The sequence below is a fragment of the Macrosteles quadrilineatus genome, unplaced genomic scaffold (genome assembly GCF_028750875.1).
Source record: "Macrosteles quadrilineatus isolate MER2022 unplaced genomic scaffold, UCM_ALF_1.0 Scaffold_1__1_contigs__length_201487025, whole genome shotgun sequence".
In the NCBI taxonomy this organism is placed as follows: domain Eukaryota; kingdom Metazoa; phylum Arthropoda; class Insecta; order Hemiptera; family Cicadellidae; genus Macrosteles; species Macrosteles quadrilineatus.
Window position 1 is genome coordinate 108,478,372 of NW_026542594.1, and position 19,124 is coordinate 108,497,495.

General features: G+C 34.3%; 1 protein-coding gene across 2 annotated transcripts in view; it reads left to right on the top strand.

Moving 5' to 3' along the window:
* The window catches only part of LOC128982950 (uncharacterized), a 141,310-nt gene that overhangs the window by 52,960 nt on the left and 69,226 nt on the right, over window positions 1-19,124 (top strand). For both annotated transcript variants that reach the window (XM_054402063.1, XM_054402054.1), the window contains exons 7-8: window positions 3,341-3,366; window positions 5,868-5,978. In XM_054402063.1, the coding sequence (XP_054258038.1) occupies window positions 3,341-3,366; window positions 5,868-5,978 (137 nt within the window). The remainder of the gene's footprint in view (window positions 1-3,340; window positions 3,367-5,867; window positions 5,979-19,124) is intronic.

A 19,124-nucleotide genomic window follows, 5' to 3' on the forward strand; every position in this document is an offset into this window, starting at 1 on the left:
ACTATCAAGTTCAGTTGTATTACTCATAATTTTGCAAATACCACACCGGGGCTTGTGACATGGTTCACAGCCATGTTTAAAATTGACATGGATTCACAGCCATGTTTAAAATTGTTTGAAGGCCGAGAATTTTGAATTTTGGGTCTCACCAACATATTTTTTAAATTTTGTGGCCTTAAATAACATGTGGTGGTCTGGAAAATAAATTTTCAGTACTGGGGGAAGATTTCAAAATATTGAATGCTACTTTCATTACACTGTTCTTTTAATCTTTTGTAGCCAAGGATAGTATTGAGTAATAAATTTAGGATCACTTGAAAAACTATTATCTTGGTTGTGTTTTTTGGGTTTTTTGATCTGATTGGATATTAATTTTTGAGGATATTATTATTCAGACAAAATTGTTTCTTTCTTAGATGTTGATGTCTTCATTGACAATCAAAAACTTAAAACTTAAAACTTAAATTCATTTAAAAGAAACTAACAAAATGCATTACTTACATTATCAAAGTTGTCACCCTATGTATATGAAAAAATCAAATCCAAAAAGCTTATCAATTCGTGCTAAAACACTCAGCAGTGAAAAATCAGATTTTGAAAAATATATCACTAAATTAAATTCTGCTTTCATTGAAAGAGGCTATCCTCAAAAATTAATATCCAATCAGATCAAAAAACCGTTGGAGAAATATAAGCCGAATTATAAATGTCACAATGCGAGTTTGAGCATTTTGTAACTATATGGGTAAGTTAAATAGATTTTTTTTTAGACTGCTGCTCAATGCACTTTAAGAATATATATTTTAGAGATAAATTAATGGTTTTTGTTGCTGAGTAGTGCTAAACATGCACAACCCTTTTCGTTAGTCTAATAACATTCGAAGGCTCTCTAAGAGTTCAAGTTCTTATTTGTATACATATCTATATTATGTTTTCACTAAGCTGAATGAATACATCGAAGTAAACTCTCTGAAAAGTGTGCAGTATTCCAGCTTAATGACTTTCTAAATCCTACACATAATTCAATAACACATTCTACATAAATATTGTAAAATGTTTTATCCAGTTGCTGTAAACTACTATTCATTTAACAAAATATGGACACAGCTCAAATGGGCACTGTGCCCTTCTGCACTTGTATTATTTTGTATTGTATTAGACAATCGAAGATTTTTCTATTGATTGAAAACATGTATGACAATAATCTCATGAACCAGATAGGGATGGGCGAGTAGTGATTTTTCAATTTGAGTCGAGTATTTGAGTAAAAACTCGAGTATCGAGTCGAGTCGAGTAGTTGCGCATTGAGTAGGCCTAGGCCCAGGGTTTAAGCTGCGGTAGTATTTTTTAGCATCTTTCTATTCACAACTTAAAAATGTTTTTTTTTGCAGACTAGGCCTATAGAAAATTTTGTACAAATAAAATTGAAGGTGTAATGTTCAAACATATACGTAATATTAGCCTAACTTACTATATATTTCCTTCTCACTCATCATGTTTTATTTTCTCATCTCTAGACCTCTCTTATCTAAGACTTATTCCTGTTTTCTCCTATTTATCTTCTGAAGTGAACAATTTATAAATACGTGACTCGTGGTTTTTATTTCTCCACATCTACATACCACCAGGTGAAATACATTAGGTGGATTCCTCTTCCACCAGGTGAAATCTCCACAAGTTCGCCTTGAAATTGTCCTTGTCATAATGACCAATCTCCCAATCTTGTTCCAGTCTCTTTCTGATATTAGATATCTGAATGTTTACCTTTAAAACGTTAACATAAAACACTCTGCTACCAACGCATTTGCTCATCTAATGTCTACTATCTTCTGTTTCCGATGTAGTCCTACCCGCCTCCTTGTCTTCAAAAATCAACAGCTTATGCAGCGATTGTCCAACAGTTCTAAATAGAATGTGAAATCTTCAGGCGGCTGTTGGAGAGCACACTAAAACCCAACACAGAAGGGTGTTTGCTGTATTCGGCTATCAATGACAATAGTATTTTTTGTATTTAGTTCACGTCTACCAGTTAAATTTCGTCGGTCTCCTACTATTGGCTGTCCTGGTCGACGTCTCATAGTCCCCATTATGTTGAACGTTTTTTGGTTATGTTTTGATTTTGTGCAAATAAAAACTGGTTTAAAAACAGTGAAACATCAATCTTTTTAACTAATGTAATAAATCCTTATAGCACATGTCTCCAATTTTAGTATAACCAGCTGTTACAATATTAGTGTCAATTTCAAAGTATTCATCTTTTAAAATTTAAAATGTAAACAAACATTTTCTCCATAAGAATAACATAGGAACTTTAAAGGCCACTGGGGCAGAGCCCTGATGGAATTCCAAAGTTTTTTTTGTTTGATGGCAAAACTACATGTTAAAACCTTTCTAACGACACCTTGGACGGACATGGTGATCCATCACTCCAAAACAATTATGACAAAAATATGCCTAGCGTATTAAATATATAGATTTGCTAACAGCTGGCAATTTAAAACCAACAGTATAAGTTAAACCAACTCAGCATATAACATACTACTTAAAGACAGGGGTTGGTGTAGTAATCCATAATAGAAAATTTGGTAAAATTGTATAAATGGTATCGGTATGTATGGAGAATCAATTAGTTTTGGCATCGATAGCCTACATTACTATTTTTTATGAGTTATTCATAAATTGTGGGATTAGGAATTAGTTTTTCATATTTTAAAGATTGCATACTTGTGTCTGTCAATACTAAACAGTAATCACAAATTTTGTTCCTTTAACTGAGTAAGCTTTTCTTGATAACTAAAAAAATAGCAAACTGTTTCAAAACAGCATTGCGCGAAAACCTGTTGGAAAGTTTGTTATGAAAAGTATGACGTCAACTACCTGAATTACTCATGCTTTTTTCTGGTTAAGCTGTGGACACCCTGGACTTAGCTTGGTAGAGATGACCTAAATATAGATTTTGTAGGTAGTACATTTAACCAACCACATATTATATCAGTGGTCTCACCAATTAAACTGATAGCAAACTTCCAGCACATTGACATAAAATTATTTTCATAAAGGGTGGTCCAAAACTACATTACATATTGAATCAACATAATGATCCAATTTAAATTTTAGGGAAATTCTGGCAAACGTATAGTTTGTTTATTAGTTAGTTTGATTTACTATAATACAGTACAGTATTACAATAATTGGCATTCATTTTGAGGTTATTAGAGACTATCCTTTAAATTTGTATCAACATTCAACATGTAATTTTATTTTATTAATAAAATTATAATGAGTCCTAAACTATTGTAGTTGCCTTTGAAAATGTCTATAAAATGGATTTTGGTTTCAGAGTAGCAGCTCCTGCCTCTAAAGATTGTAAGTAAAAGTATAAGAATAATAAAGTATAAATAATAAAAGTATAAAAAATTGTTTATTGAATCAGATTTCTTCTTCTATTGTGCAATTGGCAAAAAAAATTAAAATTAGTAGCCTAAAAATATGTTTGTATTGGTACACACATAGTGTGAGACACCATTAGGGACTGTTCACACCGGCGTAGCCAGACGTATTACAATTTTTTCGGAATACGTAGCTGACGTAGCTCTTAATGTTATTTAAAGAGTGTTCACGCACTGTCACTGTCACCTTAAAAGCTGTAATATGATCTAAACTTTTCAATATTATTCATAAAGCCGGTATTACACAGTTATATATTTATTATTAGATATATGATGATATTATAGGTATGATGAACAATTATTGTGTAAATATTACAAACATGTTTTGCCATTTACACTGTCATATTAATTTGACCACATTGTTGTGTCAAAATGTATAAATAACAATTGTTTGCTTTTGGGACTGGTTTAAGCTCTATGATATCTGATCGTTTTTTGTTACGTTTGTACCACAAAATCTACCAACCACAAAATCGATCTCTAATCTACGTAGTCTCTAATCGGATAGTCTATCGGATAGTAGTCTAACGGATAGTCTCTAATCTACGTCTACCACAAAATCAAATAAACAAAAGGCAAATTATGTGGGTTAGACCTTGGGTAGCCAGATGTGAGCAGTTGTTGTGAATTCAAAGCCATATATTGTAAGAACTAAAAAGGCAGGATCCAAAAAGTTACGATAACGATTAAAAAGTATAAATGAAAAGGCTTTTTGTTTTATGGTATAAGTGTATAAATTGATAACAATGAAAAATATTCATTTGAGAAACTTCTTCTTCGATTAATTGAAGGGATTCATTTAGATCTTTGTTATGATGAATATATGGAGTGTGGCGCTTTCAGGGCGGGGAGGGAAAAAAGCGGCGGCGGCACACCGGCTACGTAGCCGTCAGATGTAGCTGCAGTGTGAACAGTACACGGGCGACATATTAATTGAGCGGAGTGAAGCGAAGCTCTTTGGGATCAACTTCAATGCAATCTTTATAACACTTAATCTCAATAAGGGCTAAACATATTATAGCCAAACTTACCAAGGTTGTTTTGTCAAATGTTTGGATGGTTTAGATGTAACCAATTTAAATTTTTGATAATGCCTATATAATTTAAAAGTAACTAAAAGTTTTTAATTTTTAACATTGGTCTTATGGGTTGTCATGATGGTTATAAAATAACGACGTAAATGTAAACAAATCTAAGAATCATAGCTTATGTTAAAATCAAGCCACAGCCTAAACACATTAAAAAGGAAAAAGAATTTGGATAATGACAACAATCAAATAATACAGAGAAAGTCTTAATTAAAGTCTTAGTTAACATTTTAAGTCGCAATTTGGAAATGACCATTGATCGAATAGGTACAGTCATAGATGAAAGATACTTTCTTAGGTACAGTTTTATACAGATTTGATTTACGTAGCTAAATAAGGTTTGGCAAAATTAATAATTTTTTAATAAACAAATAAAATAATAATTTGTCTTAAACAATTTGTCGGTGAATCACATTCATGGATCCATCTCATAAATGGCAAACTTAAACTGGTCCACGACTTAGGAAGTGGTGAAGGAAGTAGTAAAGGCGAGAATTGCGGACTGTGGGAACCGTTTGTGGCAGTTACAATAATGTATCTACAATACTAAAATGCTATGGGAAGGGAGGGAAACAAGTGCACAACGTAGGAAGTTGTGAAGGAAGTAGTAACGGCTGGCAGTGCGGAGTGCGGGAACCGTTAGTGGCAGTTACATTAATTTATCTGCAATACTAAAATGCACTAACGATGGAAAGGCAGGGAAACAGGTCCAAGACGTAGAAAGTGGTCAAGGAAGTGGTAAAAGCGAACAGTCCGGTGTGAGGGAACCCTTTGTGGCAGTTACATTAATGTATCTGCAATACTAAAATGCTATGGGAAGGGAGGGAAACAGGTCCACGACGTAGGAAGTGGTGAAGGCAGTAGTAAAGGGAGCAGTGTGGAGTATGGGAACCATTTGCGGCAGTTAAATTATTGTATCGGCAATCCTAAAATGCTATGGGAAGGGAGGGAAAAAGGTCTATGACGTAGGAAGTGGTGAAGAAAATTAGTAAGGGTTGTTGGAGTTAGTGCGGAGTGTGGAAAAATTTGTATTTTGTATTTTTTCTATAAACATTTTTTTTTATTAAGGCCTAAAAACCATGAAACATGATTGCTCCGGTCAACTGGCTTTCACTGCTATGAAAGCAATCCTAGTTCACCGAATAAGTCTGCAGACGTCTGGCTACGCCGGTGTGAACAGGCCTTTAGATTTTTATGTAATAGTAGTTTGGCAGATAGTTGGCAATAGAAAAATGAATTATACCACTATCAGTATTTTTTGTTATTTTTATCTTCAGGCAAAAATCAAATGTTGAAAAACATCTAGTTAAAAACTAATTGTTTTACCCAGGTACCTTAAATCAGGGACAGAAGGATGCTTCCATGCTGAATGGAACAGTCACTGCCTTCTCTCGTCACGGGCGGACTTTAAAACCTCCTGTCAAATTTTGGAATTATAAAGGTTTGTAGGTCTCTCTATTTATAAAACAATATGTAGCATCATCTTATTGGGTTGATAAAAAAATATCATTGGTAAGATATTCAAACATGGTCTTCAAGCTAGTGAGTAAGTCAATTTGTTTAAACTCCAGCCCACTTAAATTATTCAGTATTAATCTATACAGGGTGAATCAGACCATTTAACGTTTAGAACAAGAAACCCGTTTTCTTTATTTAAGGTTAGAAACGAGAACCTGTATACAGCCACTTGTGTAACTCACTGACTACAAATGATTTACAAGGCATCATCTACAAATGTAAATGACAAATGATTGCGCATTGATCAGGTATACAAATGTTTACCCACTCCTAGAATAGCTAATGATCTGAAAATATTTGTGGAGGTCCGTCTCGGTCCCAAACCATCCAGAAAATCCAAATAGTTACTACCCCTCCAAAAACTTCTCTTAAATCCCCCCTTTTTGAATTTTTTTTTTAATGGCTATAACTCAAAAACGGTAAGAACTAGCAAAGTACTTTTAATGATCCCAACATTGAAAGAAAAGTGCCTAAAGTGACATTTTAAAATTGTAAACAACTAAATAACATTTAAAAGGCGGTTTTTCAATAAAAACGGTCCTAGTAGTTTTTAACACTTTTTGGGCCAAACTGTTGTGCACGGGTGGTCTGATTCTTGCAGGCCATTTTTTACTGTATGTACATAGGTTACCTGTAGGTACATAGGTAAGCTGTATGAGTACTATGATATATTTTTCTTTTTCAGGACATTATAAGGAACAAATTTAAACCATTGAAAGATACCAACAAATTGTGTAGAACTGTTTACTTTTAAGAACAAAAAAAGAAAATGGGCTTGTATAATTTTTCCAAAGTTGAGGCTTGTGAAAAATACAAAAGATTTTTTATTAGACATCCAAGATATAAATTTTAGAAAATGGTTCTTTACATTATAAAAGTCATATTTATTATTATTTGTATGTAAAAAATATAAGAGTGAATTTTACATCACACTGCGCTAAACACGTAGTTGCGTCATTCTAAGTTTTTATTCTCAACTTTCAAAATATTGTTATATCACAGTAACTAAAGAAACTATTCAGGGTCTTTCCAAATTGTCTGGACATAATTTGTGGACTTGTTCCTTTGGCTACAAACATAAAATGCCATATAAGTAAGGGTCTAAAATGCCTATATTTCTGTCTGTCGGTCTGTTTGTGATTTTTTAAAACTATTTTATATATTGGGCATTTTTCAAGTTTGAAATTTTAAAATTTGTATAAATGTAGCCTATAGTTTATAAATAGTGATGGGCCGATTCCAAAATTTCTCGATTCCGATTCCGATTCTTAAATTTAAGATTCGAATCTCGATTCCGGACTCGATTCCGATTCCAAATTCAATTATGTTTTATGAATGTGTTTAAAATTGTGAAATCAGTACAAGCTTACCAAGCATGTTATCTATATGTAGAATTTAGAATGTCACACATTCAATACACATTTACAAGGTTATTGTAAAATACTAGCCATAGAATATTATAAAATAACTTTTATATGTACTATAAAAAATCATTCATTATCATTATAAAAAATCAGCCCCTATCCAATTCTTGATTTTTAATTTATATACAAACTAACCTAACCTTATATAAACTTCTAGGAGTAGGCCTAGTTGAAACAAAAACATAATTAATTATACAGCTTAAGCAATAGATCAATAATATTAATATTTGGTATCTGATCTGCATTTAAGTCACACGATTCACAACAAAAGTAAGTAGAAAAAGTCAAAAAGGAAAAAAAACAGTGTTAGGTACATACATATTTGTTGGTTTATTATTAGTATTACAAAACAAAACACAATCAGTATATTACACTGAAACTGAATCAACACTTGTGTATGATATAAATAAGGAAAATCGAATCATTAAAATGGAGAAAAGATTAATAAATCTTTACAGTCCACCTAACTTACCTAATTTTAACATGAATCTTTACAGGTATACAAATCAAATCAATATTGGAAAGAAGTCTAGTTTCTTAATAAAATCAAATTCCTATATTTATTTTTGCACTCTCAATTCATTACCGTTGTTTGTACACCCTCCTAAAGTTCACGTCCGAAACCATTGTCGATTGTCCATTTGAAATAAAAAAAATTTAAATATGAACATTATAAGCAAAATCAAAATGTATATCCAAGCATAGCCTACAAAAAAGAGTCTTGGAAGATTTAAGATTGAAACTCAGGAAATTTATTAATAGGCCCTATCAAATTCTTGAGTTATAATTTCTTTATCAGTGTTGCCACTGTTGGCAGACAATAACGGATCCTGCAAAACTACTCTGCCTATCGGCCATTAAAATACCCAGTGTTCGAAGATTTACCCGTTGATTGCAACACTAAACAAGTTTATTTACAATTTCGCGCACTTGAACATTTATAGGTAGTTAAAACCTTCCAATTCACTGTACAAAATTATATTCCCAAGCCCAAGCCCAAGTCGCTTTTAGGCTATAGGACGCTCGCTCTAGTCTCGTTGAGTAGTGACGTTTCGGGACCGAATACGAAGTGTTTTGTTATACTTTGGTAATGAATGGTAGCTCAGCTCTGTTTAGGGATGAGCATCGATAGTAGATGTTTTCGCATCACCGATGTTTTTCTATAGATTTTCGTTGTTTTTCACATCGATGTTTTTGACCAAGTGTAATTGAGATATCGATGCTTTCCGTTACTGGAGAGAGTACAGAGACCAGACGAAAAATTGAAGAAAAAAATCTATGTCTTAGTCCCAAAAACATCGATGTTTTCACAACGATGTTATCGGTTACTGATAACATCGATGTAGCGATGCAATGATTCAGTTAGTAGCACCAATACTAGAAAAATACCGGTATGGATCATAAACATAAACAAATGACGTTGTTGGCCCGAATCCTCTACGAATAGCGTTGAACATATGTTTTGGCAGTTCAATTTAAGCAATGTGAAATAATGTGTATTTTCGGGCCAAAAATGTCATTTGTTTATGTTTATGATCCATACCGGTATTTTTCTACTTTTCTAGTATTCGTGGTTAGTAGCCTTGGTACCACTGGTTGATCTAAATCGAAGCTCATCCCTTTCCTTGTATGTCTTGTGAGCTGTGACGCAATGCTTACTCGCTCCAGTCCAGTTTGCCCGAATCTCTAATTCCCATCTGTTAACTGTTTCTCATTGTAGGCTACTATCTGTATTGAGTTCGCATCTATTATTTTTGAAATACGCTCGCTCTAGTCTCGCTGAGTTAGTGACGATACGACCAGGACTTGTTGTTTGCTCAGAGTTGCAAGCAAATCATTAGCAATCTGAATTTATTTTGTTTCTTTGTTGCTTTATATGACGTTTATGGCTTATTTTAACCAATTTTATCAAAGAATCGAAGAGAGTCGGAATCGATCCCAAACCCACGGAGATTCGAATCGAATGCTCGATTCGAAGTATTTTGGAATCGAGAATCGGAATCGGCCCATCACTATTTATAAAGTAAAAAGAGCTTAAACAAATTTGTTCCAATATCTCAAGCCATTTCAATATGGCGGCCATTTAAAAATCTGTAATGCCAAATTTCATGAAAACTATTAAGACAATTTTTTAATGATAAAAAAGATAGAGAATTTAAATCCAAATCAAATGACACCTTGTTTGTTAAAATCGGATGACAAACGACCGAGTTATCAGTTTTTTATATATTCGGTTATGCAATTTAATAGGACCTAACAAGAGCAGTATGTTAGTCCTTTTGATATTTTAAATAAAAATAAAATAGAAATATATTTTCCCTGAAAATAATCCAAAAGTTTGAGACCCATCCACCCCTACCTATCTGTATGACATAGGCTAATCAAATATTCTTCTCCATGATGGAAAACATGTTTAACAGTTAAATTTAAATAATATCCCCGCCGCAGCAAACCTGCAAACTAAGCGAATTTCGACTTTTTGAAATGAAATGAAATGTGCTTTATTGTACAATTTGGAACATTACACAATGATACATACTTATGTGCACACTAAAACAATGGTTACTAAACCGTCTGTTTGGTTGACACATTAATTTATGTTTTAAATAAATAACAGAAAGTAACTCCTTGACAAAAGACTGAAAATAAAATAATAAACTTAACATAAAATACATTTTTTACATTAAAAGATCTATCTATAAACAGAATTGATAACAAAAGTCACAAACAAGGAAAAAATACTTTTTGAGATTACTTGCTTTTTTCAGTTGTCTAAAAGTTAAACTCCTGTATTGGATCCCATCTTACACTCCAAGCATCTCTTAAAAAACCACCCAAAGCCCGCCAATCCCTTCCATTTAAATAATCAAAGAATCCGTCTTCACTCAAAGAATGTGCTTTTAGCAGTGTTGGGGAAGCTACTTTTAAAATGTAGCTAGCTACAACTACTGCTACATTTCCAAAAAAGTAGCTTAGCTACAGCTACAGCTACAGTTCCGAAAAAGTAGCTAGCTACAACTACAGCTACAATGAAATGTAGCTACAGCTACAATTTTAGCTACTTTTCCAAAGACGTTACTTTTTATTCCACGCACATTAGGTAAATGTAAAATTAATTGCAACTACATTTTTATTGAACAAACATAAAAAAGTAGTATTGTATCTAACATTACTTGGAAAACAAATTATTCCTAGATAGTATTTAATTTGTTGGCATTATAAACCTAACATTACAACAACAGAACCAAATAGTTGGGTGTCCCATCATATTTAGTACTTATTTTTAAATATTTCATTATTTTTAAGCGTTTTAAATGTAAATTTCATTAAGTTCAAAGGACATACAACCAAATTATATTTTAAAAACTCATTTTATTCCTTTAATATGGATTCATTTATAGATGTCTTATATCAACAATTGAGACCAATAAAACTGTAAAACGATTATTTAAAAATACTTTTTGAGTTACAGAGCCTAGCCTACTGAAATTGGAGTGTATTGCCTTTCTTTAAAAACGACACTGCTATAACTTTTAACCATAGTGATAAGTTACTTGTTCTATGAATAACACTTTTCAATGTCAAGAAATCGTCCTTTATTGTCATTATGCATAGGGCAAATTGTGCTTCAGCCTAGTTGGTACAGAAAACAAAATTCAGCAACTTATCCTGAAATCGGCTTTTAATTTAAAATGTTGAAATTTGTAAAGTAAAAATAACATGTAGGCCTACTTGGCTATGTAACAAGTTGGCTATAGTTCTATGGCTATAGTAGGCTTGTTCTTGCAAGTACTAAACAGATATATTCCTAATAAATGAACTTGGAACTTGGTATTCGTCTTAAACCATAGCATAGCCTAGGAATAGTCCTATACAAGAGCTGTTTGCAGGAGCAAACTATGCTATTTTTTCAATGTAAGTTTCATGTTATATGGAGATTTTTTCGTTACAATTATTATGTAGTCTAGGCATATCTTAAATCTCATCAGGTAATTTCCTCTTTGTTAATTTAGTAAACCTTTGAAAAATCTTCGTAATCTAACCAATCTTGTGATGATAAACCACAATCAACAGCTGAAGCAAAGGTCGATAGACCAGCTTTCTCATTATTTTAAGGAGTGTTGGTTTCCACTAAAAACCAAGTTGAAACACTATCGATATAATAAAGAAACTAAATTGATTACTAATTTCTCTGTCAATCACTTGCAAGCATTCAATAGCTTCTCTTGTCACCGGTAACGTTTAAACGTCGTCTGCATGCATCTAGCGATTTTATTTTATCTGACAGTAATCACAGAGTAGTAAATTAAGGAAATGAGAGCCAAAAATGTGGATAACGCTCATTTAATGGCCTCCATGTCCACACAACGTTGTAATAGGGAATGAAACGGCTGCAACCAGCTGTATGAAGCCAAGAAAGTAGGCCTAATTTTTTTGAAAATCCCAGTTTGAAATAGGTTGTTTCACGTAAGGTTTAGGTTATGATAAAAATCACTATCTCAAACAATGTTAATGTAGCGAGAAAAGTAGCTAATATTCCGCTACAACTACTTTAAAAATGTAGCTAGCTACAGCTAAAGCTACAAAATCTTAAAAGTAGCGTAGCTACAGCTAACGCTACAAAAAAAGTAGCGCGCTACTGTAGCGTCGCTACTTGTAGCGCGCTACTTCCCAACACTGGCTTTTAGCCAAAAATATCTGATATTCTTTAGAATTGGGCATACTGCTACGTAATTAACACCGATTCAATTTGCCTATTATTGCATAGAGAGTAAATGTAATTTTTATTCTCTATCCAAGGTTGATAATTTATTGACAGTAGCCCTGCTCTGGCCTTAATAATCCAGGATATAAGGGAAATGTCCAAGTTATCAGTGAGCAAGGGTCTGTCGCCGAGCTCAAGGTCAAGAGAGATATATTGTTGGTGGTACAAAGACGTTATCGCTCTCCCCTCGCACTCCCCCTTCCATGCGCGCCGCTCTACCTCTACCAGACCAAACAGCTGTGTCTTGAGTGAGTCTAAATCATCAATATTAAAATCTATCGTCATTCCTCTTTTGCACCCAATCGATTTTAATTGCTTGCACCAGAAAATATTTTTTGAAATAATTTGTTTAGCAAGAATATGTGGGAGTCTATTTTCTGGGAGTAATAAAACTTTTAATATTGTCTTGATATGTAGCGCTAATGTATAAATATGCAATTTCTCGAAACCTGTTTCTAAATATAACACATAATTGGGAGTGTTTCTAGGTAGACGAAATAATTTTTTAAGAAAAAAGTTTTGTGCATTCTCTATTGTTTTTGATTCCAAAAAGCCCCACACTTGTGCCCCATAACATAAAATCGATTTTAAAACTGCGTTATAACAAACTATTTCTGAGCTTAGCGGAATCTTACTGCCCCTTATGAATCTAGCCCTTATTGAATTAATTGCTAGTTTTGTCATAATATTCTTTTGATGCAAATATAAGTTCCACGACAAAGACGGAGTAAAATCGACCCCTAGATATTTATAACTGTTTACTACCTCTATTGTTTTGCCTTTGTACCACCATTGACAATTTGTTCCAAGCCTCCCTCCTTTCCTAAATACCATGACTTTTGATTTATTTAAATTGAGGTTGAGGTTCCATATTTCACAGTAATTTTCTAGCCTATTTATCATGTGCTGCAGACCTGTAGCTGTCGGAGTTATAGTCACTATATCGTCTGTATACTTCAGCATATTGACCCTCTGACCACCAAAGTTGCACCCACCTTCTAACACTTCTGGCAGATCATTAATGAATAACTAGTGGCTTGTAGGGACATAAGTCCCTAAAAAGCTCAAATGTAAAACAAATTATTATAATATTTAAACAAAACTCAGAATCAAATTATCTATGTGCTAGGACCCTGTACAACATATCTTTTGTGTAAAAAACAGTTTGTCATTTTTCTTTGTTTGCTTTTGTTGATGTTATTTTTCAATAAATAATTTGAATGCCTCCAGAGGTTTAACTTTGCTAATGGCAGCAAACATGTATGTGAATTGGTTTACTAAGGTAGCCATGGTCTTTTGGTTTATGATGATAAAAAGGCTTCCCTGATTGAAATATGGGAAATTGTCTTTGTCAAGTATGAAAAGTCAAATAAAGGCGTGTTGAGATAAGCTTAGTTCTTGGTCAAATCCGCTAAATTAGCACCCCGACCCAGTTATTATTATTTCTAAGTTTATACTCCTTTTGTAAAGTTTTAACAAAATTAGTGTTAAGTAAAGGCATCCCATTGACCAAACATAACCCTAGATTTGTATCTGATCAACAATAATAAAACTACTATTAGCCTAGTGTAAGTTTATGTAGTGGTATTCCTCCTAAAGGTGCGATTCACTTTGCATATTCTACAAAAAAAGGTCTAATCAACGCCTGATTACTAACTATTTTGCGACTGTTTAGGGTTCCATTGCCCTGTTATCGTAACCAATTACTAAATTACTTTTCACCAGCATCTTCAACATGCATATCTTTGGTTAGTTTTAAGAAACGGAAACTATCTCTAGGTTTTACTGTTATATATATGGATGCTCCCTTTACTACCATGCATGCTAAGCTATATTATTTGAACCTTTTTTGCTTAGAGCAACATGCAGTACCTAATTAAAATCTAAACCAAACAATATTGTTTTTCCGCCCGTTGGAACTTGTCATAGTACTTACTTAATGAACCTGTACGGTACGAACCTATTTAATCTTTATTCCCAGGTTGTTTTCTAAGAGTAGCCATTGGAGGTTATTCCACTCCATACAAATTACAAAATATTGATAAAACACTACAATAAATCTCAAATATGAATGTTTATAAATTTACAAAAAAAGTGTAGAATAAAACTTTAATATATGTTTTGAAATCAAAACAAAGCAGAGGTTTTCCCTTTAATTAGTCAGTACATTTTTATGTCTAGACTTGAAAACGTGAGTGTCCATATTTAACAATAGCAGTACACTGACGACTGATGTCTGCTACGGGTAGTTGCATACAGTGTGTGGCGTGTGAGTTGTGTGAAGGTAGTGTTGTGAGTACAGTACTGTGCAGTGTATGTATATGGTATACAATCTATAAGTGTAGTGCGATGTCGGGGAAAACGTAAGCATGTAACGCTGACTTTAGATAAAAAGTATACGATTTTAAAACGTTTGGAAAAGGGTGAAAAGTTGGCTCATCTGTCTAAGGAATACAATATCGGCCGTGCAACTATACATGACATAAAGAAGAAGAAGGAGCAAATTGAATCATTCTTTAAGAGGAGTAGTGAATCATCTTCGAAGGTAAGAAAGACAATAAAAGTAGACGAATTTCCGCAAGTAGAAGACGCACTTTATAATTGGTTCTTGCAAGAAAGGAGCCGACTCATGCCAATTTCAGGTGATATTATAATGGAAAAGGCAAAACTATTTTATAATAAAATCATGAAAAAGGACGACTTCCGTGCAAGTGTTGGGTGGCAGGATAAATTCAAACGACGCTTTGGAATTCGATTTCTAACTATGACTGGAGAAAGGCTTTCGTGTGATGTAGCGGCTGCAGAACCTTTTATTAAAAAATTTAAAGAAATAGTGGATGAAATGGACTTAGTGCTGACTTTGGTGCTGACTTAGTGGATCAGTGCTGACAATGCTGACGGGAGTGGTCTGTTTTGGCGTCTTTTGCCGAAACAAACATTCGTTCATAGACAGGAAACTAGTGCCCCTGGTCGCGAGTTGCCCAAAGATAGAGTAACTTTTATGCCGTGTTGTAATGCTAGTGGCACGCATAAATTAGAATTGCTGGTTATTGGGAAAGCCAAAAAGCCGAGGGCTTTCAAAAACACACAGTTGCCAGTTACATACATATTAGATATAAAAATAATACAAAATATATGAACACAACTCTTGATACATGTTTATTTCTTAATAATAAATGTAAACATTGAATTATTTACAATATGAAATTATTCCAGTCATATGATCAATATTAAATAAAAGATAGATTATTTGGAATATATAACAATTCCTCCGTACTTATTTAAGAGAATGTTCATTTACAAGTTCATCCTTTTAATTGGTTTTCTTATTCTCAATGAGCGGCGAATTTTAGGGACAGGAACATCTGGTTGTGAGTTTGCATTAGACACTTCAGCGTCTTGTTGTGTACTTGGCTCTTCGGCCTCTTGTCGGCTGCTTGTACGATGGATTGTACTTGACGCTTCATTGTTATGTATAGGGCTTTTTTCCTCAATATTAGGCATAGTGCTTGCTGTAGGACCCGATGTTTTAGTGTCTATAGTTCCTTCCCAGCTTGGGGTGTTACTTGAGACATTTTCTGTATCTTGTGACTTTTCTGAATTGCTTATTGATTTCCTTAACATACCGTACCTTGTATTTCCCATGAATATAGGTTGTCTTGAACAATTTTGATTGGTATTTTGGAATATTAAAGTTCGATTAGTTTGCTTTGGTGGTACTTTGGCTTTTGGGTCGCATCGGTTGTTTGAACTTTCTTGCCTTGTTTGTGTCAATGAGCTAGGTAGAGGGCTTTTGTAATGAGTAGAATCTTTTGGCACTTGACAAGCTCGAAGTTGATTGAAGTGGCGTTTTATTACATACCCATCATCAATTTCTACGAGATAGTGAAGTCGTCCCAGTCTTTCCACCACAGTTCCAAATTTCCACAGAATGGATCCTGCGTAATTTCTTGATTGTACTCTCTCCCCAATATTGTAATGTTTGTTAAATATTGGTTGTTGAGCCTCATTTTTGTCATCTTCGCCAGGCCTTAAGAGATCTAGCTTGGTTCTCAAGTTCCTGCCAAACATTAATTGTGCTGGGGATGCACCAGTACTCAGTGGTGTAGCTCGGTACCGAAATAATAGTGCACATAGTTTTTCATGTAAAGTGCCCTGTTCAAACTGCATGCACCTCAGTTTTGTCTTGAGTGTTTGGCAAAATCTTTCCGCTTGACCATTTGTAGAGGGGTTTCCTGGTGCAATGAATCGTTGTCTTATTCCTTGGCGTTTACAGAATGCTTGAAACTCTGCAGATTTAAAAATTGTGGCAATGTCACTGACCAATATTTCTGGTAGGCCATGGTGACTGAATATTTCTCTGAGGTAATGAATAGTACTGGCAGTTGTTGGCGCACTTTTTATCGGATATATTTCTGGCCACTTTGACCTGGCACCTACAACAATCAAGAAGTTGTGATTTAGAAAAGGTCCTGCGTAATCCATGTGGACTCGCTGCCAATTGCGTTTTGGTATTTCCCAAACATGGGTAGGAGCCTTCTCTGGATTTTTCTTATTCTCACAACATGCCTTACAACTTGCCACCATACTCTCAATATCTGTATCAATGTTTTTCCAGTAACAGTAGTTTCTTGCCAGACTCTTCATCCGCACTATTCCTACGTGTGTTGAGTGTAATTCTTGGAGGATTTTAGGTTGTAGCTTTTTTGGAATGATAACACGATTTCCTCTAAAAATAATTCCGTCTTGAAGTGATATTTCTGGGTCAGCGACTTCTCCGTTTAGGAGCTTTTCCTTTAAGCGAGAGAGTTCTTTGTCAAGTGATGTTTCTTTTTCTATGTCTTTAGCCATGATTGTATCGGTTGTTATGCAGTGTATTGTCTCTCTTCGAACAGTGTAATCTTCGTCAACCACATTTATATTCTCTTCTTTTATGGGTAAGGGATGTCTTGAGAGGTAATCTGCATTACAGTGGTCGTTTGATTTTTTGTGTACAATCTCATAATCAAACCCTGAAAGAAAATGAGCATATCTAAGCATCCTGGATGAAGTCAACAATGGTAGTTTCTTGTCTGGATGAAATATGGTCATCAGTGGTTTGTTGTCAATGGCAAGAGTAAACTTCCTTCCGTATATATAATCGAACATTTTTTTACACCCCCAATATACAGCAGTTGCTTCTCTGTCCAATTAGCTATAGTTGCGCTCTGCAGCAGTGAGGGATCTGCTGGCAAATACAATAGGCCTCTCTTCATTATTTGGCATTTTATGAGACAGCACAGCTGATAAGCCAACAGGGCTAGCATCTGTAGCAAGTATCACGAGTAAGTCTGGGTTGTATGGAGTAAGGACTGTGTCACTTGCTATCTCTTCTTTAACACAAGTAAAAGCTTTTTCACATTCCTGGGACCAGTGAAAACGTTTTTCTTTCCTTAGAAGCTGATGTAAGGGATTTAGCAGTGTAGATGCATCTTTGATGAACTTTGAATAGTACTGTACTAGTCCAAGGAATTGACGCACTCCTGTGATATTTGTTGGACGGGGAGCATCCTGGATTGCCCTCACCTTTTCTGGTGATTTCTGGATACCGTCTTTGCTGATGATATGACCCAGATAGATACTGCACCTTTCTCTCAAAAAACTTGCATTTTTCAACATTCACATGTAGATTGTGTTGTTCCAATTTTTCTAAGACCTTTATGAGCCTGGATTTGCATTCTTCAAAAGTGCAGCCTTGTACAACAATATCATCAAAATAAGCCACTGTCCCTTCAAGATTTTGTACGACTTGGTCAATAAATTTATGAAATTCATTTGGGACAGTCTTAATTCCGAAAAACAGTCTTTTTGCTAGATATGTACCCTTATGTGTGGTAATTGTCTGGATTTTAGAACTTTCAGAGTCCACTGAAAGATGTAAATAAGCCTTGTAAATGTCTAAAGTGCAAAAATAGTTTCCATTTCTCATTTTGTTAAGGATATCCTCTATTCTTGGTATTGGATAACGACTGTCATGTAGTTGTTGGTTCACAGTTACCTTGTAATCCGCGCAAATACGGACCGCTCCATTTGCTTTTGGAATCACAACAATCGGCGTTCCCCACTCAGTTTGATCCACTTTCTCTATTACGTCTTCTTTTTCAAGTTCATCTAGTTCATTCTCAACAGCTTCTCGAAGAGCATGAGGTACTGGTCTGGGTTTTAAGTACACAGGTCTTGAATTATCCTTTAGTTTTAAAGAGCATGTAAAGTTGGGTGTTTTACCAATGCATTGTTCAAAAACGCTTGAGAATCTTTGCTTGATAGATTTGACAACAGTGTTGGTATCAACCTCTGGTTTCTTCATATTAACAAGATTAATATTGTGTAAGTTAATTTTCAATTTTCGAATCCAATCCCTTCCAAGTAGATTTACAATGTATAGATCCTCTCTGCAAGATCTCCCTTCGTAAGATATTCTTAGGGTACAGACCCCGATTGGTTTGAAAATTTGTCCAGTATAAGATCGAAAAAGAGCACTTGTTTTGCAAACTGGAACATGTAAGTCTAGTTTCTTGAAGTCATCATTATTTATTATGCTAACACGACTTCCAGAATCATACTCAAAACGTTGCTGTTTACCATTTAGAGATACGTTAATCATCATTCTGTCATCTCTTTCGTCATTCTTCAATACATTTATGATCCGTTGAACGTCGTATTCATATTCAGAATCAATTTCATCAACTCTTTTTACATTTTTCTCTGAATACTGTAATTCCTGTATTCGTTTCGCTATGCAAACCTTTTCTATGTGTCCATCTTTATGACAATACCTGCAATTTAGTTCATCTATTAATCGGCAATTTTGTGTTTCGTGGTTATTCCTTCCACAGTGCAA